The following is a 25,268-nucleotide window of genomic DNA, read 5'->3' on the forward strand; positions in this document are numbered from 1 at the left end:
TGTTCAGCTGACATGGTCACGCCTCCCTCCGTGTGACATCATCTCCTCGAGAAGCAGATCAGCACAGATGAAGGCACCATGGCTGAGAGGTATGCAGGTGGATCGTTTCCTTGTTCTAACACTTTTACTAGCATTAAAACGGGCATGGTTTTGTATTGTTATGACTAAATGTGTATTAAAAGCGTTTGCTTAAGTTAGAGATCATGTTAAAGTGGTGTTTATTATTAGCTGTTGACTACTGGCTGACACAAACTGTCTGAAAATAGCCAGCATCTGCTGTTTATTTCTCTCAGTCTCAGTGTTCACACTTTATAGCATTTGAATGTTTGGTTTTGTTAATTAAATATGTATAAGCAGCGTTTGCTTAAAGGTAGGGTAGGTAAGATTTGGTTAAAAAACTTTTTTTCTAAATTTGTTTCAACTTTCTTTATATATCAATACATAATTAAAATGTAAGTACTCTGAAAAAGAAAGTATAAAAATTGAGTGTCTGTAGACCTCTCACAACTGTTTTAAAGACAGCTCATTATTTCCATTCACTCCACCTTCTCCCTTCTGGGCTCTTTCCAAAGCCACGCCCCCAAAACACATGAACGCGCCACGCCGACCGCGATCAGCTGAAAGACGCATTATTTACCTGAGGCGAGCGGAGAAGAAGTGCATGTAGTGACATCATGTCAGAATCACATGTAATAAATAATCTAACTTTATCATTATGAATATAAACAAATAAGATGTCTTTTAGTACTCACTATCAAGCTAGAATACTGATACTGGTAAAGTTTAAAATACACACACAACACAGTGTCTACGACACACACAGATACAAGATAAAAGCATCAGTAAACATAGGTAGAGAATATAAAAACAAACCAATGGCCGAAATAAACATGCAGGTAAAGTTCCCGATGAACATGGTAGAAGAGTTTAGACAGAGGGTAGTAGCTAAAGCTAACTTAGTTCTAAAAAAAGTTCCTGGATGCGGTGTACTAGCTTTTACACATGCATTTTGTTATCTAAAGTTACATTTTGCGAAACTCAACACGACAGCGATCAACTTGAGCTAAGCATATTGAGTATTTATCATCTCTACTAATGGCTCGCTAAGTGTATAACATTGTAACTTTATGCTAAGTAATGTTATGTTAGCTATATTAGGCAGCTACGTGTGCTAGTGTTACATGCCTCATGAAAACATAAACCAAAAAAATGTATAATCAAAATGAAAGATTACCTGTCCAGCAGAAATACAGCCTCTTGAACTCCTCAAATCAAACGGGTGCGCCAGGGTTGCCATGTTTTCACAACAAAATCCGCACAATTGCTAGTCGCATTTGGGGGGTAAAATATGTGCGCGTTTGGGGGGTAAAATATGTGTCTTTTTGGTAGGGCTGCCTGCTAAAATTTGCAAATCCTGGGGCAAAACATCACATAATTGGGGTCTCTTCAACCCGCGGACATGAAAAACAGCCCGCGGCAACAGTGTTTGAAGTAGCCCGACTTGGCAACACTGGGGTGTGTGCATGTGGGCAGATCATGGAGCAAAAGCGGTGGTAGCCATGGTAGCGAGAGAGAGTGACAGGCGCCTAAGCCAATCACTTGTTTCGTCCCGGACGAAAATAATGAGCGGTGTTTATTGCAGATTAAAAAGTCTAGAGTCACTCGATTTTTATACTCTCTTTTTCAGAGTACTTACATTTTGATTATGTATTGACATATAAAGAAAGTTTAAACAAATTTGGACAAATACCTACCCTACCTTTAAGTTAAAGAAGTTAGAGATCAGTTGATGGGATGTTTAGTGTTTAGTTTAGAGGCTACTCGGTACGTGAACTGCCTAAAAAAGCCACCTGCTGTTCATTTCGCTCAGAATGTGTGCACACTTTTATAGCTACTGTTGATGTTTGTTTGATCACTACACAACACCCTTAGCAACGTAAATATGTTTGTTCTCATTGATAGTTAATTGAATATATATTATATTATATATTATATTGAATATATTAATATTCATATTCACACTGAACTGTGAACAGGTGCGCTTGCCAGAAAGGAGCGCGAGATTCAGGGTGCGTCTCGATCAGCTCCCTAGTTCACTAGTCAGGGCACTGATCAGGGAGCCAGCCCATTGACTTATGTCCTGATCAGTGACCTGACTACTGAACTAGGGAGCTGATTGAGACGCACCCTCAGTGAACTGCGATTCTGTGAACCATATAATATAAGCTTGTGTCTGGAGAAACAGGCGTACATTTATTAATTCTCAGTGTTGAGCAACGTAGCCTGCATGTGTTACGTTATTGTGTTAATAATAAAAGTACCTAATTATGTTACATATTTATTTTGTATGAAAACTAGCGCGTTAGTTACTTATGGATTAAAAAGTACCGTTGTATCAGTGCTACGAGCTGTCTCTCACAAACACAGACGCGCGCACACAGACATAAGATCAGTGGCGGCTGGTCAATAGAGGGCGCTGGGGCACCGCCCCATCAAAATTCCAGAAATATACATGTATACAAAAATGATATAAAAGTGAAATAAAAATAAAATAGTTTACTCATATGATGTGCTGGCTGTTAGTAAGACCCTCAGCATTTAATAAAAACTGGCTTTGATGGGTTAACTATTTTATATGTTCTTCAATATGTTTCATGCGGTTTCATGCGTGAGGGACGCTGGACAAATGGATGTCTATCTGAGTCCAAAAATCTACGGGCAGCATGTGACCTGAAGCTGGTCTCTAATTGGTTCTTAAAGATCCTCCTCCGGACGCAGGTCATTGCGTCCCTGGCGAATCAGAATTGGATGTGTGTTATTTTATCCAATCTGATTGGTTCTCGTCACCTGTCATTCAACTTTACACTCTTGGCCACTAAAGCGAAAGTGCGCAGTCGACACCGTCACTCCGACTCTGCCAAAACCTTATTAGGATGATCAGTTTCGTAGAGATGGAGATGGCAGGACCGAATTCTTTCTCAAGGTGTTCGTTGGAAGAAAAAAAATGATAAAGGATCCCGAACCGGACCAACACGATTTACAAATCCAGCAGCGGGCCAGTGACAGGACGCTGCTGCACTCGGAGCTTCACGCGCTTGTTCTGAGAAACGTAGGTGGCTGGCTGGATGTGTTGTTAGCAATGCCCTTTATTGCTTTCCGTCTTTTATTTCAAAGTGTCGGTACTTAAGTTTTGTGGACAACAACGAGGGTAAGAGACCTCAAATATCTGACTGAACAATGCAAACGTCATGACACTACTGAGATGACTGACTTTAATCAGAGAGTCATTGAGAACTTTGCTGGCCAGAAAGAAAAGAGAGCAAAATGTATGTTCAAGTAGTCAACATGCTAGTCTGTTGTTGCTGTTTTCTTTTGTTTTTCCTTTCCACATTCAATTATATGTGGGAAATGAATGTGTAAAAAGATAAAAGTGAAGACACTGTTTTCTCTTTAATGCTTGAATTTAGTCAACATGCATCTTGATACTGCACCCCCCCTATAATAAAGAATATTATAATTAAATCCATTTTGCCCAGCGGAAACACGAACCGCATGCGCGGTTCTTTACCGATCATTGGAGCAAATTCAGCGGCCTTACATTATGAATATGTATATAGTAGTTTTTAGTAGTCCTCTGGGAGGTGTGTAAAAAATAGTAGGCCTAGTTATTGATTAACTGATAGTGAACTACCACCTTCAACTAAGCACTATTACTTACTAATTCATTAATTAGAGTTTATCGTTAGTTAATAGTTACTAGTGTGTTAATAATGCATTACTCACTTGTTCCTGTGTAGTTATTCATTAATGACGGAGAATTATTCTAAAGTGTTATCACCTAAACTCACTACTTCAGACTTAAGTGCCATCCAGAAGCTTGCATTCTACCAATGAGGGGCGCCTTGTGGTGCCATCCCAAAGAGGCACAAAATCACTTTCAAAGACTGTGGCAAGCAAGACGAGGAAGAGGGACTGTGAGAACAGGGCGAGGCCGGTGGTGTGAGTGATAATGAGGGGCCAGCTGCATGCCGCACCAGTCTCGTGTCTCGCAGAGGAGCTCGGATGCATAAAAGGAGAGCGAGAGAGGAACAGGCCTGGATTTTATGTTGTGTTTTCTTTACATTTTATTATGTCAGTCTTCCGTGAGGAGGCTGCCGTTTTTACTTTCAGTTTGTTTATTTATTTATTAGGGCAGTAAAAAGATTAATCGCGATTAATCACATCCAAAATAAAAGTTTGTTTACATAATATATTTGTGTGTACTCTGTATAATTATTATGTATATATAAATACAAACACATTCATGTATATATTTAAAGGTCCCATGGCATGGCATTTTTCTATTATTTTATAGTGTTTTCTGAGGTGTACTTATATTATTAGTATGATTTTTACATCATGAAATGTCATAATTTAGAAATAAAAGGCATTTTTTCTATACTGCTGTTTGCCCTGTGGCTGAATGCCCTGCTTCAAGAGGCGTGTCTGCTGTGAGACTTCAGTAAAAACGCCCACTGTTGTGATTGGCTGACATCTTTGCATTTTAAATGAGCGGAGGGGGCGTGGTTTAACGAGGCACGAGCAGGCACGAGTCTGCCAGAGATACGGATGGACCTGCGTTCACTTCACATCAGTTCTCTCAGCATGTCTCAGTTCAGGGTGAACTGTTGTAGTTACTAGCATATACTTCAGGTTATTAGTTTATTTCTAGTCAGAGGGGCTGTCACTCATGTCAGAAAGTTAGTAACTTTAGTAAATTATGGATCAGCGCTGACTGGAGACGCGAACCGTTTAGAACGATTCAGTCCGATTTGGTGAACTGGTTCGGTTCACTAAAAAGAACCGATTCAAAAGACTGATTCGTTCGCGAACCGGACATCACGGAGACGAAGCGATTGCTAACAAAGTTATTTATAGTAACTACTGAGTTATGAGAGCGCTGTCTGTCAGCGCGAGTTTATTGTGTTTGTATCTGAGAGTTCTGAATAAACACGAGTCCCAGTCACACCGAGTCCTCTTCATCATTATTCTACCAACTTTGTAACACATGCAATGTACCATTACAGCGAGATGAACGAGTTAGTAAGTGTTGAGTATAGCATTATTTCTAGATATGTTCCAATCATATGAATAGCGTCAGTGACGCGCATTGAGTAACGTTACACAGCGCAAACAAAGACACAACAGCAGTAATCGAATGTAATCCAGTTTATTGTGGGGAAAGCTGGCTAGCCTAGCCCAGATACCCTCACGCTTACCCCCCTTCTGCTTAAACTCACGCCGCGTTTGGTGCCTCCGCTGTGGGCCAGATGCAGTACTGGGGGTCGGGGATGTTGGAGGCCGAGCTTCGGCGTGTGTGAAGTTTATCTCTAAAGATGTTACTGCTGATGTTAAACAGAAAAGACTGTATGCACATTTTAGAACAGATAGACGCGACAAGGACGTACAAAAACACTGACTCACAAGATAGAAAACACGAAAACACTGTTCTGTCGGGAGAGAGAGAAGCCGCTGCGTGTCCACAAATAATAAATAATAAGCTACACATAAGAAATCAATGATCACAGATCAGAAGGAACTGAAGAAAGACTTCTGTTTTCATTTGTACATCCAAACACTGAGAAACTGCCAGTGTTCAGTTCACAAATAACGTTAATGATCTCTCGCGCTTGCATGGGCGTGCCAGATTCTCTGGGCGGAGGAAAGGGAGGAAACCGTTCCTGCTTGGACGTCAAACCAGGAGACTTCAGGATTGGCTCGTCTGGCCTGTCATTTTCTCAAAGGCAGAGAAAGACAGCCAGAACTCGGTTTTACACCGATCAACATTTCTATCCACTTGGGGACAATATTCAGGCTAGGGGAACTCATATTAATGTTGAAATACCTCATAAAATGAAAATTTAATGCCATGGGACCTTTAAGAAATATTTGCATGTATATACATTTATATAATTTATATTATATATAAATATAAATATTTTATATATAAATATAATAAATTTTTCTTAAATATATACATGCTTGTGTGTTTTTATATATAAATAATAATTTTACACAGTACACACATATATATTATGTAAACACAAACTTTTATTTTGGATGAGATTAATCGCGATTAATCTTTTGACAGCCCTATTATTTATTAAAGTTTGTTAAACGTTCGCCGGTTCCCACCACCTTCTTCCCATAACAACGAACTGTGTTACACATACCTTTACACTGACTGCTCCAAGCTGGTGGAATGACCTGCCTGTCTCAACCCAAACTGCTAAGTCGTGAGCCATTTTCCAGTCCCTCCAGAAAAACGCGATTATGCGATCGCGTGATTTAACGCATAATCAGCCAAAGTCCAGCCAAATACGCCGCACTTTCGCCGCATAAATTGCCTATTTCCGCGTGGAAAATATGCGGGGCTATCATAATTTCATAATCCCCGCATTTTCGTTGCAAAAAAAGTCATATAGGCCTATATTAGCAGAAAGTTGAAACATTTTCGTTTACTTCACACAAGAGCCGCCATTTCCGCCAATTGCCATGGGAACGTTTTGAAGTGACGTGATTACCCGACGCGAACGTCATCGAAAAGCTTCAAACCCCGTGGAGAAACCATAGATACCGGTGAAACCATCATTACCATGATGAAGCACAAACTCCCATTGGCCAACAAAAATAACAGCAAAAGAGCAAAGCAGTTTCCCTGTGTGCTGACTGATTTCAAAACACAGCATCATGAAGCTTTCAAGCGTCAATGAATCAATCTCAATGAGTCGATTCAGCGGTTTTTAAGCGTTATGAATCAATGAGTTGATTCAGCGGTTTGAAGCGTTATGAATCAATGAGTCGATTCAGCGGTTTTTAAGCGTTATGAATCAATGAGTTGATTCAGCGGTTTGAAGCGTTATGAATCAATGAGTCGATTCAGCGGGTTGGATCGCCAAAGTCACGTATTTCAGCAGTTTGACACGCGATCCGAATCATGAATCGACTCGATGATTCATAGCATCATGATGCTGTGTTTTGAAATCAGTCATCACTATATAAGTCGTTATTTAGTTTTTTTTGCACACAATACTATTATCGTCGCTTCATAAAGTTATTGTAGAACCACTGTAGTGAGATGGACTTTGTAACGACGTCTTTAGTAGGCTACCTTTTATGGGTCTTGAGAGTGTACATTGTGCCAATGGACGCCTTTCTGAGCCATCGGAATTCAACTAAAATATCTTCATTTGTGTCCAACAACATAAAGGGAAGTCATTAATGACAGAATTTTCATTTTTAGGTGAACTAACCCTTTAAGAGATTGCACTTTGTGCATTGGAAGCACTCAAATGTCTGTTTTGTATAGCGACATCTGTAAAACAGGAAGTTATTTATAAATTTTTTCAGAAGTTGTAGCATATTCCTTTTGTAAAGCTACAGAACTTGATTGACTAAATGTTTTGTAAATTTGAGCCATTATTAAGGTCTTCAATAAAACAAGATGAGAACTTAAATATTCCAGCACTTTCTGTGATGTAGTGCTTTTTTTCTCTTTCTCATCAAACCGCAGTTTTTGCAAGTTCCCGCAATTTTATCGCATAAAATTGCATAAATATCCCGCATTTTTCATCGCATTTTTTAAGAAAACGTGCCGCATAATCAAGGATTTTTGCCCGCAACAATCATAAAAAAAAGCCGAATTTTTCTGGAAGGACTGATTTTCAAGAAACTGCTGAAGACGCATCTTTTTCCGCAACACTTAATCCATTAATACTAACACTCACTATTCTGTATCTATTTAATACAAAAACTTGCTACATCTACAGTGCTGGACTAACTGTGACTGGTCACGGAACTTGTATATTGTTGCTCTACTGTTGGTTTGATTGCTTCTTTTGCTCTCATCATTTGTTAGTTGCTTTGGATAAAAAACATCTGCTAAATGATTACAGTAAATGTAAATGTTTTACAATGTGAAGAGAAATATTTTCATCAAAGTGCAGTATCATTAGAAAAATTGAAGAAATTGTACAGCAACACAGCAGTGTGTAAGTTGTTCAAACAGAATCAGATTGCATGAACCATGCGTGTTAGCATGTGTGTGCCATAGAGTGACAAAATTGGGTTTTGTTCAATTATTGTAAAGTTTTGAATGAAGTGTTTCATTTTGAACTGATGTGTTCTGCAATGTGTGTGTGGATGTGTGAATTGCGTGTAGTTTTGACAAAAGGAGCCTTGTTTTTAAAATCACACTTAAGCCATCGTAAAAAAAAACTGTAAGAGGATCCTTCTCTGCTACTGAGGACGACTTATTATAAGTCATTAACACTAATCAAAATAGCAAAGTAACAATAATTAGTCAAGCTAGCATAACGTGTTCTTGTTAGAGTTGTCTACATGCATCAGTAGTTATACACACACTTACTGTAGTAACCAAGCATAGAAGAACCTCATGTTTTCTCTGTCAGATAATCAAAGTTTGATAATGAAATGCTGCTGAATGTTCAAAACCTTTAAAGCTCATTCGTCATATAGCAGAACTTTCCGTTCATCTTTACACAGCACTTTATTTCTTCATTGTACATGCCAGTTAAATTCACATTAGACATGCAAAGAAGAATTTCTTCTTTGTTAAACATTCAATCAATCAAACAAACCACCATCAAAGGAAAACTAAGTACAATGCGGCTTCATTTTTCGAGCAAGATGAACTTCCTTGTTCCTTGAGGAGAAACAGAATATTATGAAAACATTAAGACATGTTTTATCAGATTTCCCCTTTTCCATTACGTAATGACCATTGTGCATTTCTTTTCTTTGGTTATGAATATGGTGCATCCAGGAAGAAACATTTTCCTACATTTTGAAATCGTTTATAAGCCACACAGAATTAGGTTATATGCACAACACATAAAAGAGGAAGCAATATTTTATCTCTATAAATGACTAATTGAATGAAGCAAATCCTGAGTTACAAATGAAGTACAATTTGTACTAACAAATGAAGACATAACTATATACACTACTTTGAAGTAAATATGCAAAATTACTGTTAACATTTTGACAGAATCCAAGTAAACTTATTATTTTCCCTTTTATGATTATATTAGATGATAAAAAAAATCTCTCCTCTTATCAGTGACAATAAAAAATGAAAATGTATGCAAGTAACTGGGATGTATCAAATTGAATAAACATTATTCAACTATTCAACTCATTATTAACATATTATAAAATAAACAATACCAGTCAGTGCCATATCTGTCTCTCTCGCTCTCATCTATCTAAATGCTTCGTATTACAGTTACTTGTAGCTGAAGCCTCCTTGAATTATAGGTAAACTATTTTCACACTGGAATTGTTATTCGCTGATAGTCACAGACATGGGATTGTCATATGCAGCAGTCTCTAGGTTATCCACTTTCTTTCGGCGGAGTTCGGCAGGAGGTCGAGGTGGAGGGTTTTGAGGAGGTTCTTTGATGCTCTCCCCAACGCGCTTTGGTGGCTCTGTCCGGGGCAATATTGGCTCCCAATGCTCTCCATGAATAGCTGCCTGTGATGCCGGTTTAAAATCATGTACAAAAGGCAGAATTTCATGTGAATACCCTCTACACAACCAAATGCATCCTAACATAGATGTTGTACCAAGACGTCTTCTGCAAGTGACAGTTCATATGAGTCTAATTAAAGGGATAGTTCACCCAAAAACGAAAATTTGATCCAAGATCCAAGATGTAGGTGTCTTCGTTTCTTCAGTAGAACACAAATGAAGATTTTTAACTCCAACCGTTGCTGTGTGTCACTCATATAATGCTTTTCAATGGAGACGAATTCTATTAGAGTAAAAAAAACATGGACAGACAACTTCAAATTAAACCCCGCGGCTCGTGACGACACATTGGTGTCTTAAGACACGAAACGATCGGTTTCTGAGAGAAACCGAACGGTATTTATGCAATTATATCACCTCATATCAGACGAATGTCATCAGCTCTCCAGACTGCCATCACTTCCTGTGAGTGAGGTCAAAATAGCGTCCGGGTCATAGATATGTATACGTAGATTCCTCATTCGAGCGATCCACGCCATGATCCATGCAGGCACTAATGAGGAATCTATGTATATATCTATGACCCGGCCGCTATTTTGACCTCACTCACAGGAAGTGATGGCAGTCTGGAGAGCTAAAGCGTTCGTCTGATATGAGGTGATATATTTGCATAAATACCGTTCAGTTTCTCTCAGAAACCGATCGTTTCGTGTCTTAAGACATCAATGTGTCGTCACGAGCCGCAGAGTTTAATTTGAAGTTGTCTGTCCATGTTTTTTTTTACTCTAATAGAATTTGTCTCCATTAACAAGCATTATATGAGTGACACACAGCAACGGTTGGAGTTAAAAATCTTCATTTGTGTTTTACTGAAGAAACCTACATCTTGGATGCCTTAGGGGTAAGCAGAAAAACATCAAATTTTCGTTTTTGGGTGAACTATCCCTTTAAGTGAAATACACTATACTAAAATAATGTGGGATTGATCATCATATTACACTCATATAATCTGTCAGCACAAATAACCATATTCATGTTTGAATGAAGCTTGAGTTCACGCAAAAGGGAAAATTATCTTATAATTTACATCATTCATGTTTTCTTTCTTCAGTAGAAATTAAACAGAGAATGTGAATGTTTCACAGAATGTGAATATGGACTACTTATAACGTCATATGAGTTTAAACCACATGTGGGTGAGTAAATGACAGAATTTTCATTATGGTTGAACTGTTCCTGTAACAGTTTGCAAGTGAAAAGGGGGGTTTTATAAGAGGAAGCAAATGAGCATTAAGCAATACGATTTTTAGACTTTTAGTTTCCTATCTTCTTTTAGTTGCGGTTGCATTCACATTCATTCAGTCATGATGTTTATCTGGAGTCCAGATAAATCAGTATACTTAATTATTTTGGAGGAACTTACCGAAAGGTAGATTACGCTGGAAATCGCTAGACACACACATCCCAGAACTGTGGCTAACATGAACCCTCCAGGAACACACAACCTGCAGGGTAACACACACAGAAACACAGAAAGATGCTGTCTTATACCGCAACAATAAAAGCTCAACATGGACACATGACAACACCTGACTGAACTGAAGAATGACAGACTTACGCAGCGTGTACGAACGCTCTGATGTAATAGTTTCTGGTCAGGGGTCCAAAAGCCTTTACACACACTGTAAAGCAGTACTGACCACTAAAAAAAAGAGTGTATGATTCAGAGCACACAAGGAAGTTTTCACTATACAAATGACTAGGCTACTTCCTGTAACGAGGTCAGATTGATATAAAACACTTACGTTCTCTCAACGCTGGTGCCTTTGCTCCGTTTGCTCCGCGGATATTCAAGCAAACACACAAACACACCGGCAGCACTATCACCGTCAAGGATATAAAAATGTGGGGCAAATCAAAGCCATTTATAGGAAAGTTCCAGAGGTTGTAAGGATACATGCCGAACGCTGCAAACTGCCAGCCTCTGAACTGACCGGCCACTCCGACGATTCCACCAGTCGCATAAACTGCAACAGGAATAACAGTTTAATGCCCTGTTTCTTTACATTTTTGGTTTTTAAAAATATAAATCAATAATAGGCTATCATTCAATGATAATATATTTTTTTAAACATCACGGAATGAACGACCACTTAGTTTCATACAAGGAGTATTCAAACAGCCCAAGTGTAACTTCCTTGTTTAAACGTTTTAGACAGCCAGAAAAATAGAATGAGATATAGAAAGTTGTGAGTTCTTACTGAGTCCAGCAGCCAGAGCTTGCTCGTTAGCCCACATAGCCCACTCGATCTTCCCCATGATCACTTAAGTGTGTGCTTACACTTTATTTTCAACTTAATTCTATAATGCAAGTGGGTAGTGGCCGGTGTTGTGTAATATTTGGTTCCTGTGAAAAACTGTTCCAGTGGGGGGAGTAAACATGAATATTCATGAGATTTCTCTTGCTGTGGGCGTGGCCTTGAGACAAGCAAACTGAAAATATTAGTGCGCTCCTCAAATCGCAACTCGTTTCATGGATTATTTCGAAAAGACAATGTTAAGCATTAACTGCAACAGTTCACATTTTCAAAACAATGAATAGTTTGTGTAATATGATAAATCTTTGTTTTGGCTGATTGATTAGGCATTCAGATAATAAATAAGGACACAGAGCAAACAATGAGCGAATAACCGCTCGTCCAGGCTAATACAGATTATTATTAATTATTTGTGCCCTAATAAAATGTTTAAAAGCTAGCCTGGTGTGAGTCATCCTGAAATTCTTGTTAATTATAGCCAGTGTTTCTGTTAACTATAGGTGCATACCCACTGAGGAAAATGTTTTATTAATCTTGTAGTCATCATAATAAACATTGCAATGTGTACTTGCACAGTGCGTTAATGTACAAACTGTGTATTTACTGTGTATGTTAAAGTGGCTGACAACAATACATATTCTTATTAGGAATAAACTGCCTTGTTTTTGAACTGTGCAGAGCTGTAGCTGAATAGTTAGGCATACCACACTATTTCGTCATTACTTGGAAAGCCAAATATTTTCTGAGGTGGTTCTTGGTATAAAACGTTTAAGAACCACTGCTTCAAAACATTGTTCTGATGGATGGCCCAGTCTACATAGGCCAGAGGTTACTATTTTGGGATAGGAAAAAATGATAGACTATGCCTGTCTTCATCACCAATGTCACAATATCTTAATTTTGCTTTTGTGATCATATATTGATCATCATATAAAGTTACTGTCTGTTTCAGACCGGATGTAAGAGCTGAAGTCACTGGTAGATCTGGCAGTGTGTAATCTGGACATATATCGGGGCTGTTCTCTCTCATTGAGTGCCAATGCCCTGTTTTAATCATTATTTATTAGAAAACTGTAATTATTATAAAACTGTAAAAACAAATTAAATCCATATAAAACACAGAAAAGATTACACATTTTATTTGTGTACATGTACATCATGTCACCATTAACCAAAATCAGAGAACTGTGAACATGAAAATGTATTGTTAAATTATTGAAATATTAACATTATTAATTTCAGGAGGAATTCAAGTAAATATTTTAGGTCAACAGAATTTGGCTGACAAAATGTTTGGGAATCCCTGGCCTTCAATGATCAGAAATGATCAGAAATGGTATCATTGTATGTATACTTTGAATAATATTAAACGCAATTAACACAACATTATGGATTGTTAAATTTTAGATGATTTCACACACCATATAAAACACATGATATGAAAGGAAGTTATTTTTCAGTGCAACATATGGTCAAAGAACAGACATGAGATATGCTTTATTATTCACTCTAAAAAAAGGTTCTACTGTATATTGCACTAAAAGTGGTTCTTGGTCGTACTCATAACCACTTTTGGTGCTATAGCACCATATCTTAACATGTTCTGTATGGTAGAAGTGCTATATAGCACCTCAGCCAAAGAACCGCTGAAGAACCGCTGAAGAACCAAGATTGTTGCTATACAGCACTTAAATAGTTTCCCCTATGATTACGAGCCAAGAAACAATTTTAGTGCCATATAGAACCTTTTTTTTTAGAGTGTAGCCTGTGTGTGTGTGTGTGTTTGTGAGAGAGAAAGACAGAGAGAGAGAACTATTTATTCATATAATATTTATTATATTATTAGTTCTTTCTTAGATTCTCTAAACTGTATTTGACTGTTACTAATACAATACAATAGAGAAAAACATGATGTACTCTTTTGAGGGTCCACTTAAAAGGATTGGTTGTTCAAAAATAACTATTCTGATGCCCTCATCTCATTTCAAAGTTGTATGAATAAAAAAAAAATGTCAGTGTTTTTGTACATATAATAGAAGTCAATGGATACCAATATTGGTTCTACTGATTCCCAATGTTCTTCAGAATATCTTCACACGGAGAGTAAATGCCTTTAATCAATTAGTATACTTGGAGTATTTGATTCCCAAATAGGTGTATGTGGAAAGATTCTGATGTTTTTCTGTTAAAGCCTTAAAATATCATATGTGACAGAAACAAGTACATTTGCATTTATTCAAATTAATTTTAAAGCCTCACAAATGAAATAAAAAGAGTAAAAAAAAACTGTAGGCTATTAGCCTGGACGAGCGGTTATTCGCTCATTGTGTCCTTATTTATCTGAATGCCTGTAATCAATCAGGCAAAACAAAGATTTATCATATTACACAAACTATTCATTGTTTTGAAAATGTGAACTGTTGCAGTTAATGCTTAAAGGGTTAGTTCACCCAAAAATGAAAATTCTGTCATTAATTACTTACCCTCATGTCGTTCGACACCCGTAAGACCTCTGTTCATCTTCGGAACACAAATTAAGATATTTTAAGGTAAATCTGATGGCTCAGAAAGGCCTCCATTGGCTCAATGACACGGTTCACTCTCAAGACCCTTAAAAGGCACTAAAGACGTCGTTACAAAGTCCATCTCACTACAGTGGTTCAACAATAACTTTATGGAGTGACGAGAATAGTTTTTGTGCGCAAAAAAACCCTAAATAACGACTTATATAGTGATGATGATTTCAAAACACGGCATCATGAAGCTTCGAAGCGTTATGAATCAGTGAGTCGATTCATGATTCGGATCGCGTGTCAAACCACCAAACTGCTGAAATTTGGCGATTCAAACCGCTGATTCGGCTCACTGATTCATAACGCTTCGAAGCTTCATGAGGCCGTGTTTTGAAATCGTCATCACTATATAAGTCGTTATTTAGGGTTTTTTTGCGCACAAAAACTATTCTCGTCACTCCATAAAGTTATTTTAGAACCACTGTAGTGAGATGGACTTTGTAACGACGTCTTTAGTGCCTTTTAAGGGTCTTGAGAGTGAACCGTGCATTGAGCCAATGGAGGCCTTTCAGAGCCATCAGATTTCAACTAAAATATCTTTATTTGTGTTCCGAAGATGAACGGAGGTCTTACGGGTGTCGAACGTCATGAGGGTAAGTAATTAATGACAGAATTTTCATTTTTGGGTGAACTAACCCTTTAACATTGTCTATTCGAGTTGCGATTTGAGGAGCGCACTAATATTTTCAGTTCCATTCGTTTGCGTGTTGTCTCAAGGCCACGCCCACAGCAAGATAAATCTCGTGAATATTCATGTTTACTCCACCCACTGGAACAGTTTTTCACAGGAACTGAATATTACACAACACCTGCCATGATAAAGTTTTAGCTCCTGTACAAGATTAGCAGACTCCCCTTCAGACTCTTCTATTCTTTAAGACTGGGTGCACCCAAAACCTTCTTTTCGGTCTTTTAAGGAAAATGAAAAGCTCGTCTCCACTGAATGATTACGTGTCCGTGTTTCTCAGCTGTTGCCGCGAATGTTTTGGAATGTTGGAGCTCTGAAACGTTGCAAACTCGCGTCGCGGCTGATGTGAATGGTTCTGACACGAACTATTCGCTTTTTCCGCTTCGCTTTTTCGTTACGCGTCCGGTGTGAAAGGGCCTTAAAGCATGTGATCGCTCCCGCGGTTATTGTCTGCTACAGACTATTTGCTTCTTATTTATTAAATCCAGGCAATTATCTGATTAAACATTGATTAAAATTAAGATACAATTTATACAAAACTAAATTCACATTAAAGAAAGGCTTTCTAAGCAAAATCATACAAAATTTCGTTCAAAATAATTTCTGACCTTCTGTCTTCTGACATGGGATACAGTGTAACATGAGCATATGACATATTCAAATGTTCTCTGATATAATCAAAAAATATACAAGACAAACTTAAATATTTAGTCAATAAAATATATTTATTAATTTTTTTAAATAAAATAATGGCATTTTTTAATCATTAAAAATATACTAATGTTTGAGTTTGACAACAAACTAGTTACAGGATAGTTAAAACATAATAATTATGAATAATTTCTGAACATTGACTCTGAGTCCTTATTCACCCTTTTCTCATGGTTTCTCAAAATAATTAATAAAAGTATAGAATATAATAGCATAGTTCTAATAGGGTCTCATTGTAACGCAGTGACAACACGCCTGCACAACCCCGGCTTGTGTCTTTTGCTGTTAGATCAACATTAAAGAACATCTCAACTGATAAATAACAGATATAAGATTAAAATAATATCAGATTTGTCTTATTTTAAATAAACACAAAAAAAAAACAGATGAAAATTAAACTTCAGTAAGTTATTTATTTTTGCAATGGTTAAATAAATGTTCAGTGATGTCTTCCAAGGGTTTTTTAATTTTGGCACAATTTTTTCTGTAAATAATGTTGCTATGGCAACTAGTAAATAAATACACTAAGTTTTGTCATCCTGGCATGTGTGGAAAGTGTCAAACCATGTGTGTAACAATTACCTCCTCGTACATACATCCCTTACAATGCAATATTTACACTGAAAACACACTTTGCTCAAATAATGATAATTTACTGCATTTAAACCGTTTATTTAAAAACAACACAAGATGTAGTGTAAATACTGTATACAAATAAAACTTCATTAGGAACAATAGAGCACAACACTGACAGAGCAGCTTTTGCTCTTGACGCATTTTTCCAATTCATTTTCTCAAAGTTTCAAATCACCTCCAATATGAATTACATTACAAACAAAATTGGGTCTGCAGAAAAAAAGAAAGTGCATGAAGACCACCAAAAACCAACTGTGCTAATCTGAATTAGCCTGACTGAGGTTGCCTATAAAACATGGAATGGGGCAAAATTGCATGAAACTGAGAAGCAAATCAGAGGAAAACAATGGCAGCAGAAAAAAGACTGCAATAAAAATAAAAAACAAGAGACAATTTTTTCATTTGTTTGGGTTGTATCACATTATGAAATAAATGTTTTAAATCTAACACACTGGAGAAAATGATTGGCATATCTAAATATCTCTGAAGAATATACCTATTCATATTAAAAATGTTTAGCACTTCAGGGTGAAATTCCCATGGCTTCCTGTATCACATGACTATTAATATGGATAATGGTCAGACACACATACATCAAAAACCTCCAGATTTGAGAATGAAAAACCCTGAGACAAGATCGAATGTGTGACCCAGACTGTGAGTTGGACCACATGGAGATTCCAAAAGAGTTACAATCCAGTTAGAACAGTTGCATTGTTGGCCCAATTGGAGGCGCTATATCTCAGGGGTCTCTATGGATGCGTTCAAAGCTGCACTGGAAACTTATACCCAGTATAACTTGGCTGTCACCATGATGAATTCCAGACATTTGATACTGTAGCATTTTGAAGTTATGACTCGGTTTCTCCGCCGTAATAGACAGTGCGTTAAAAGGACAACTGTGAATTCAGGGTGATTAGGACACTTTTTGCCATTTGAGATGCCTTGGAAAAAGTGTCCCAATCACCCTGAATTCACCCTAGAGCAACTCCTCTGACTCCAAATTAAAAATTTCAGCATTTTTAACATTACCAATAATTTTTTTATAAACAATTTAACTTGGCATAGTACACAGAGGGTGCGTTAAAAAGGACGGAAGGACATTATAGTAGAGCTACCCCTCTAACGAAATCCAAATTTTCAGCATTTTTCACTTTACCATTTATTTTTTATAAACGTGCCGCATTACACAGAGTCGTATTGTGCTTTCAACCCAATTCACGGCGTTGTTTCTCAGCTGACACAGATGGTGCGTTAAAAATACACAAGGACATTGTAGTAGAGCTATTAGCTGGGATATATAGGCTACATAAACCTACCAACATCCTTGGCATCATTTTTGGAATGACTTATTGCGAGAGGAAAAAAACAGTTTTAGCTGCATAACATCGGTTAATGGAAACGCTGTCATTTTGCAATAGTTTATCGACATTTAGAAAATACTGCAAATGTTTTGCGCAAATCTGTAATGGAAACAAGGCTGAACTTGTGCAGAAACATCAAAATAGACATAACCAACTGTTTAAATTTTTTTAAAAACTAAACATTTAAACTATTTTGCCACAAAATACTTATTTGCCGATTTTTAATCATTCTTGACAAAATTAAAAGTTTTTTAAAAAAATTTAAAGAAAAGTTTTGGGTGGGCCTGTTGAAAAGTGGCATAACGCCGTGCCTGTGTCTTAGTACATTAAGTCACGTTAAGCGTTTTTCACGTTAAGCGTTTTAGAATGACCCCTGAAAGGATAGTAGGATCTGTTAGTTATTATAATACATATGACAAAAACAATTGTCTAAATTATGTTGCATATTCCTCAAAAGTTCTTGTGATGATATCACTACACTAGTTGACAACATAGTACTATATTTTCAGAAATCATAGGCTTTGGTAATGCGCAGGTGCACGTGAAGCAATGCCGACAGACTCGACTAATTTCAGTGCAAAATAATCAGGTCAAAAACCATTTAATATACTGCAAATAGCCTACTAGTTTTTTATGTTTATTTATAATTAATTTAGGCAGAAAACAAGGCAAGCACAGTGCGCAGCTAATTCATTTAACGTTTTTTTTCCCTAATGTCATTTTTAGTTGAAAATTTCAGGACTTCAGTCGACGAAGATTTTCTTTGGTTGATTACAGCCCTAGTAATAATCATAGCGACAGTGTCAAACTTGGCAGGATCCATAAAACCGTGAAGTTTTACCGTGATTGACAGCGCATAATTAAAAAAAATGAGTCCAATCGAGACGTGCCGCGTGAGTTCATCCATTAGATATTTTAAATAACCAATGGCATTAAATGCTTTATAACAATTACGTCGACGTGTCATTCCAGCCCTAATATATATATATATATATATATATTTTTTTTTTTTTTTAGGGAGTCAGAAGGGTCTAAATATGCTTGATCATTAATCAGTGTGACATACAAAGCATTTCATAAACACAAGCACATTTTTCCATTATGTGTTCATAAAAGCAGAATTATGTTTTTGCAAATTTACTTTAATGCTTATGCTGCGATACTTGTTTATCCTGTTGATATCCTTTCCGTTCAAGTGACATCTGTCTTTCTCCGTCTGTAAGAAAACAACAAACCACAGATGGTAAAGAAAGAGAAATAAAGAGTGCCGTTTACTGCTACAGAAACACATGAAATCAGAAACACATGAAATCAGCAAATCTGCCATCAATCAGTGAATTAAATTTGGTTTGAAACTGTTATCAGCACAGGTGAAATCAACACAGATCTGAATGTGATGTAATAAATCTTACCTCATACTTGGGTCTTTCTACAGAAACTCCCGTTTCCTTTTCATCTGCTTTGAAAAATACACACACACACAAACATTAATTTTGCAAGGTAACAATGTTTTCCTCTCACTGTAGTATCGGTGATACTTGCCTTTTCTAGAGCTCCCGTGCGGCAGTAAATCACACCAGCAGCCGCTGCAGCAAACACCAGCAGAACAGGACAGGAACACTTGCTCCTGCTACAGCCGCTGGAGACTGACCTGATCCTGGAACAGCTGGAGACAGACAGACATTAGTGTGAGTCAATAGGACAGAGAATATTCTCTCTGTAAACACCTTTACAGACCTAGTGTGGAGATGTGAAAGACTTCTGTTAATAATATGGGGATTTTACCACACTGGAGAAAGATTTAACATTTTACCAAATCATTTTTCCAAAATAAATGAATATGTTTGAACAAATGACAGCAGAATCCTTTAAGTGAACTATAAAGTGAAGCTCATTTTCTTGCTCTTAGAGAATATTCTCAAAAGATAATTTACTCTAGTTAAAAATAATTAACACTAACATTAATATCACTGCTGACATGACTGACAGAGATCAGTAGAGGAATATACTGAAAGATGTCACCCCTCATAACAATGTGCATTTATAATATAAACTGTAATGCATGTGGTGCAATCTAATATACATTAGGGATGCAACAATACAGTTAGTCCACCGTTCAATACATACCTCGGTTTTTACCCACGGTTTTCGGTTCGGTTCTGATGGCTTGTCACATACATTTTTTGTTATTCTATTCTTAGGCGACAGGAACAGCAAGCGGTTAAGGAGAAAAAAGACTATTTTTTATTGCAATACTCTTTCTTTATTTTACTTAAAAGAATTGAAAAACCTTACTTAAACTTAAAACTTTACTTAAAAAAAAACCTTGTACTAGTGTATTGGATAATATAAAATAAATATATATATAAAGATTTACACTGGCAGCTCAGAGCTGTACAGCAGCATTTAAGTATGAAATTGAATGAATGAATGTAAAAATAAAACACAACATAGACTTCACTATAAAATATACACTGATTCTTATTAAAGCTACTGTATTAGTTTTTCAGTCAAGAGCAGTGAGTGATTTTTCTCTTTGTCTTTTGTTGTTGTATTAACATTCAAGGGATATTTCACTCAAAAATAAAAATTCTGTCATCAAGAAATGAATACAGGTTTGAAACAATATTAGAGTGAGTAAATAATGACATAATTTTAGAGGTGAACTGTCCCTTTAAGGACCGCGTGTTCACTACTGCCCTGTTGTCAATTTAAGACCTGCGTGCATCTAATATACAGACACGATTGCGATTTTACTTTCACTTTAGACATAACCGACTGTGTTTATGTTAACCTTGTGTGTATTTGACAGTATTAGCGCAGTAAGACGACTATTAGTCCAGTAATCACGTGTTTGACAGGCGTTTAGTGGGCGCGCTCAGAAAAGCGCATGTTAAAACCGCGCACGCGAATGAAACCGGCAAGGCTTTAAAACGCATGCAAATAATGAACTTTGGTGATTGTGAATAACTCTAGTGTTCCGTGAGTATAACTCTACCACTAACATGTGATGTGAATGTATGTCGCGTTGTTCAGTATTGGGATGGAGGCAAATTATAGAATTTGTAGAAAAATAATTAATTAAATGTGAAACCGGAAAAAAAAACGCAATTCACAAGCGCGTATTGAACCGTGAATGCCGTACCGAACGGTTCAATATTGTATTGAGAATTGTGGCATCCCTAGTATGTGTGGGGCGGAGCTATCAAAATAGGGGTGAGACCCTTTTGGGGTGATTTGAAATATCAACATTGGTTACCAGAAAGCACTTACCCCATCTTTAAGGGCAAATGACATTGAATGACTCACCGCTGATGATCACACTGAATGTCTTTATAAGGTCACCCAGGTTGCTGGTTTTTGAGATGATTTTTCTGCTGTCACACGTGGGGTTTCTGTTCAAACTGTGGCTGGTTCCTGTGCTCTTGCTTCTGATCATCTCAAGTTCATAACGTCCAGTGTGTTCAGATCTGATGTCTGTGATGGTCAGAGATCTGTTCTCATAGTCCACCTCCAGTCTGCCGCTGAATATCCCTCCTTCTCCATCATATAAACAGCTCTTACTGGCCTCTCCGTTGATCAGAGCTATTAGAGTGTCTTCAAAATACCACCGCGTCTTGTCACGTGGTTGTTGTTTGGTAACACCAGTGTTTAGAGTGACAGAATCTCCCTCCTTCACTGACACTGTCACCACATCACCAAACACACCTGGAGACACAAAGGAACAGTTACTGTCGTTTTTGGCAAGGTCATGAAATCAAGTGAGCACCTCTGCAATATGTAATGTTTAGTGCTTCTAACCATATATACAATAACAAATCGTTTTAACACCTAAGATTAAGGCGGGAAAAAACACTCATCAACAGTGTTACAATATATTCGGTTCCTGAAATTCCAGTGGGTGGCAAATCATGAATCTTGATTAGTTTCCCTGTGCTTTAGGCGTTTCCTTGAGACACGCGCAAATCAATGGAACAGAAAATATTAGCACACCACACACTCCTGTTTAATGGATTATTTCGAAATGGTAAGCGTTTAATCATAAACAACAACTGTTCAGTTTCAAAACAAATCATAGTTTAATCGTCAGAACTGATTTGCCGGATTGATTGCAGACATTCAGATATGAGCGAATAACTGTTGAGTCTAGGCTAATACAGTTTATTTGGACTCTTTGATCTGATTGGCCTTTTTTTTATTTGTGAGGATTTAACATTCACTTGAATTACCTTCTGCTGCCTAGTTGTCATTAAAATGATCACCTTCATTGCATTTCAAACCTGTATGACTTTATTCTGTGGAACATATAAGAATATATTTTGAAATTATATTCATATTGTTTTCCTATTAGGAATATATTTTTTGCTCCACATAAGAAGTCATACAGGTTTATACCTACAGTATACTCTATAGGCAAAGATTTTGATGTTGCTTTGTTAAAGCTTTGTGACTGTAATGCTGCACAATAACCAGTATAATATGGGAAAATAAACATTTGTAGTTGTTGAAAAGAGGTACTTAAGTCTTATCGATGGGCCTGTGGAGGTTGGGAAACACTGGCTAAAAATAATAAAAAATAAGCAAGAAATTAAGGATGACGTGAATAATCACACAGGGTAGCACATGCTTTTATTTTATACATTTGTGGAGTATTATTTTTATTTCAGTTATTGTTGTCGACACAAACTATTCAAATTAAAATATTAAGCCCAAACACATCAACGAGTCAAAATAAATGTTATTAATTAGCCTAGGCTTTTTATCTGAATGCATCTAATAAATCAATCAAGCACAACAGCTCAGTCAGTATTACAATACACAAACTGTTTTGAAAATGTGAAGAGGCTATGGACGTCTATGCCTATGGAAATAACTTTGACTTGTTATTTCGCCATATATCCCTAACTTGCCGCGTCAGGAACAACAGGGGCGTTTGCTATAGGCGAGCTAGGCGGTTGCCTAGGGCGACAAATGTGTTGGGGGCGCGCGCAGGCGCCCTCTAGTGGCGCCCTTTAACTTACTTCCCATTAAGCATAGAATTAAAACAAGCGAAATAAAACATACTGTTTATTAAACATGATCATCCTTGGGCGCCCCCTCAGCCGCACGTTTAATTACTTAACCTGATTATTAGATTGAATTGATAGTGAGTATTGTCGAGTTTAGGCGTTACTGTGCGTTCACACCGCCGCCGGCGAGAGCGTCAAACTTCGCTCTGGCCGCCCTGCCATCGACGCTGTAGAAAGATTTGTGGACGCGCTGCCGCTCTGACGTAGATCGAATGCTTGGTCTTTTTTAAAACTGCATTTAAAGGGGCTGCAAAGCAAACAATCATGTTGATCGGAGTTTGTGCAGACTGACCACAGGTTAGTATATAACTGTATAAGATAACCTCATGAAATCATTTAAATGTGAAAGTAGGTCAGGCAAGAGCTCAGCACTGGCGCGTTCTTCAAAAATGAAGCGGTCTAAACCCTCGAGTACACAGGGACGGAAAAAGAGAAAGGCACACGATCAAAAGAAAGCCCAGTATAGAGGTAAGTCTTCTCATCTCAGCCATAAAGCTGTCAAACGAAATAAATTTACTTCGTATTATCGATATTATCAACTAATATTGGACGGCATTGGACGTTTTATTGCTGTCACTAAGCTATCACTAGCTAGCTAGTTATCTACATATTACTACGCATTTCACTGACAATAAGGAAATCCAGACGAGCCAAATTTTAATGCTGCGTCAATTTTGAAGGTGAATAGAAATGCCAGAAACAACTGTTCATCTTTTATTAATTAAGAAAGGGATAGAGCTACAAGAACTTATATATTTTAATTTTTGTAGTGGTAAGTACAGTGTATCCATAATAGCACTTTTGTTTGTAGAGGGTATAGTTAATCCAGTTTATGGGTCATAATTTGTGTATCATTTAAGTCATATAGCTCATAATAAGTCTTGGAGTAACTATAGGAGCATTTTTGTTTATATAGTTTTTATAAATACTTAACCCATTTGTGCCCAATTTTTTTCTGAATGGCATGTTCTGCATTTATTTTCCCCAGGTTTTTGTATTTTTTTCTTGAAAATCGTATTTGAATCTGTGGCAACTATAGTTGCCGGTGGGCAAATATGTTGTAGCCTATGCACCCCTTCAATGTCAAATATGTATAAGAGGAGAACATTTAGCATCTAACTCAAAATAACTGCTTTCAACAGATCAATCTTTATTCATAATCAAATTTATGCCCTGGCCGTAACGTTATATCCATAGATATCTACGCGTATATCTGCCTGCTCCAGCTCTGCAGTCTCCCCATATAGGGTTAGAACAGCACAATAATAAAACAGCTAATTAATATGGACCTTCATAATCGTCAATATTATTTAAAATAGCTGAAATAAAGATTTTAAGAGAAGAGAAATTCACTTCCAACCATGAAAAAGGAGAGGTTGAAGCGACATAAGCAAAATGGCTTAACTTACCATTAACAAGCAAAAAGAACAGAGCGAGAACAAAATAGTTTGCCATAATTTTCAATCCCGCTCCTTCGAGATATGAATTTACTTGAGTGGAGACCAATATAAAAGTTATTATAATGCCATATTTCATTTCTCTCTCAGCAGACAACCTAGCCTAGAAATCTAGACGCACCTTAGCGGCAGAAAATGTTTGCTGCGAGTGTCTAGCAAGCTGTGTAGAGTCGGTGGGCGGGCTTAACATAATGACGGCAGAGTTACGGAGATACTATGGCAAGCCATTTTAGCATTTAAAAGCTATACTGGATATGTGTTGCAGATATCTTTAATTCAGTTTTGCCTAGTCAAAAAGAACATTTCAGATATCCGCAACTACATTCTTCCTATCCATAATTGTAATTTCAGATATCCACAAAGACATTCTTCCTAGGACAAATGACGTCATGTTTGCCATTCATTTGTATGGGGTTTATCATTACAGATATCTACAATTCAGTTGCAGATATCCGTAATTCACACAGTGGATATCTGCAACTGAATTGTAGATATCTGTATTTCCAGTTTGAGATATCTACAATTTGATTCTGACCAATCGTAACTCAAGTTCAAGATATCTTTAATTCACCATAATGCAAGATATCTACATGTTCCTTTTCAGATATCTTAAATCAAGTTTTGACTAGGCGAAATTACATTGTAGATATCTGTAACTTGAATTATGACTAGTCAAAATGACGTTGTAGATATCTCAAACTGGAGTTAGGGATAATCGTAATTTTTTGTAGATATCTGTTATCAAGTTATAGATATCTTTAAATGAAATTTGATCATAGATATCTGAATTGTGAGATATCTGTAACTTTCATTCTTCCTAGTCAAAATGTAATTACAGATATCTTGAATTGGAGTTTTGACTATTCGAAATGACGTTACAGATATCTGAATGCAAATTAGACCCACGTCCCACTTTAGGC

General features: G+C 37.1%; 2 protein-coding genes across 3 annotated transcripts; both read right to left on the reverse strand.

Annotated features, from left to right (window-relative positions):
- Positions 1-8,507: 8,507 nt before the first annotated feature.
- Positions 8,508-11,956, reverse strand: LOC307120319 (cytochrome b-245 light chain-like). The gene is made up of 6 exons (XM_079807308.1): positions 11,794-11,956; positions 11,490-11,559; positions 11,338-11,412; positions 11,151-11,234; positions 10,956-11,037; positions 8,508-9,535 (listed from the first exon to the last, which is right to left on the reverse strand). Exons 1-6 carry the CDS (start codon positions 11,849-11,851, stop codon positions 9,344-9,346), a joined length of 561 nt encoding a protein of 186 aa, XP_079663434.1. The 5' UTR covers positions 11,852-11,956; the 3' UTR covers positions 8,508-9,343.
- Positions 11,957-18,837: 6,881 nt separating this feature from the next.
- LOC307120316 (uncharacterized protein) lies at positions 18,838-24,514 on the reverse strand. Of its 2 annotated transcripts, none has more exons than XM_079807303.1 (5): positions 24,301-24,514; positions 21,132-21,530; positions 19,365-19,488; positions 19,235-19,278; positions 18,838-19,038 (listed from the first exon to the last, which is right to left on the reverse strand). In XM_079807303.1, the coding sequence occupies exons 1-3, from the start codon at positions 24,425-24,427 to the stop codon at positions 19,394-19,396; spliced, it is 621 nt and encodes a 206-aa protein (XP_079663429.1). In that variant the 5' UTR covers positions 24,428-24,514; the 3' UTR covers positions 18,838-19,038; positions 19,235-19,278; positions 19,365-19,393. The 2 variants fall into 2 exon arrangements, with proteins under 2 accessions (XP_079663429.1, XP_079663428.1); XM_079807302.1 differs by having other exon boundaries at positions 18,839-19,038; positions 19,235-19,281; positions 24,301-24,492.
- Positions 24,515-25,268: the final 754 nt, after the last annotated feature.

Source organism: Gobio gobio, assembly GCF_949357685.1.
Source record: "Gobio gobio genome assembly, chromosome: 24".
NCBI lineage: Eukaryota > Metazoa > Chordata > Actinopteri > Cypriniformes > Gobionidae > Gobio > Gobio gobio.

What these genes read in the sequence shown, in the direction of transcription:
- LOC307120319 (XM_079807308.1), bottom strand. Translation starts at nt 11,851, where the DNA reads ATGGGGAAGATCGAGTGGGCTATGTGGGCTAACGAGCAAGCTCTGGCT. An exon ending in CAGTTTGCAGCGTTCGGCAT is followed by an intron (nt 11,413 to 11,489) that starts GTATCCTTACAA and finishes TGACGGTGATAG; the next exon opens with TGCTGCCGGTGTGTTTGTGT. An exon ending in GGCACCAGCGTTGAGAGAAC is followed by an intron (nt 11,235 to 11,337) that starts GTAAGTGTTTTA and finishes TCTTTTTTTTAG; the next exon opens with TGGTCAGTACTGCTTTACAG.
- LOC307120316 (XM_079807303.1), bottom strand. Translation starts at nt 24,427, where the DNA reads ATGAAATATGGCATTATAATAACTTTTATATTGGTCTCCACTCAAGTA. An exon ending in GTTCTTTTTGCTTGTTAATG is followed by an intron (nt 21,531 to 24,300) that starts GTAAGTTAAGCC and finishes TTGTGTCTCCAG; the next exon opens with GTGTGTTTGGTGATGTGGTG. An exon ending in ATTCAGTGTGATCATCAGCG is followed by an intron (nt 19,489 to 21,131) that starts GTGAGTCATTCA and finishes GTCTGTCTCCAG; the next exon opens with CTGTTCCAGGATCAGGTCAG.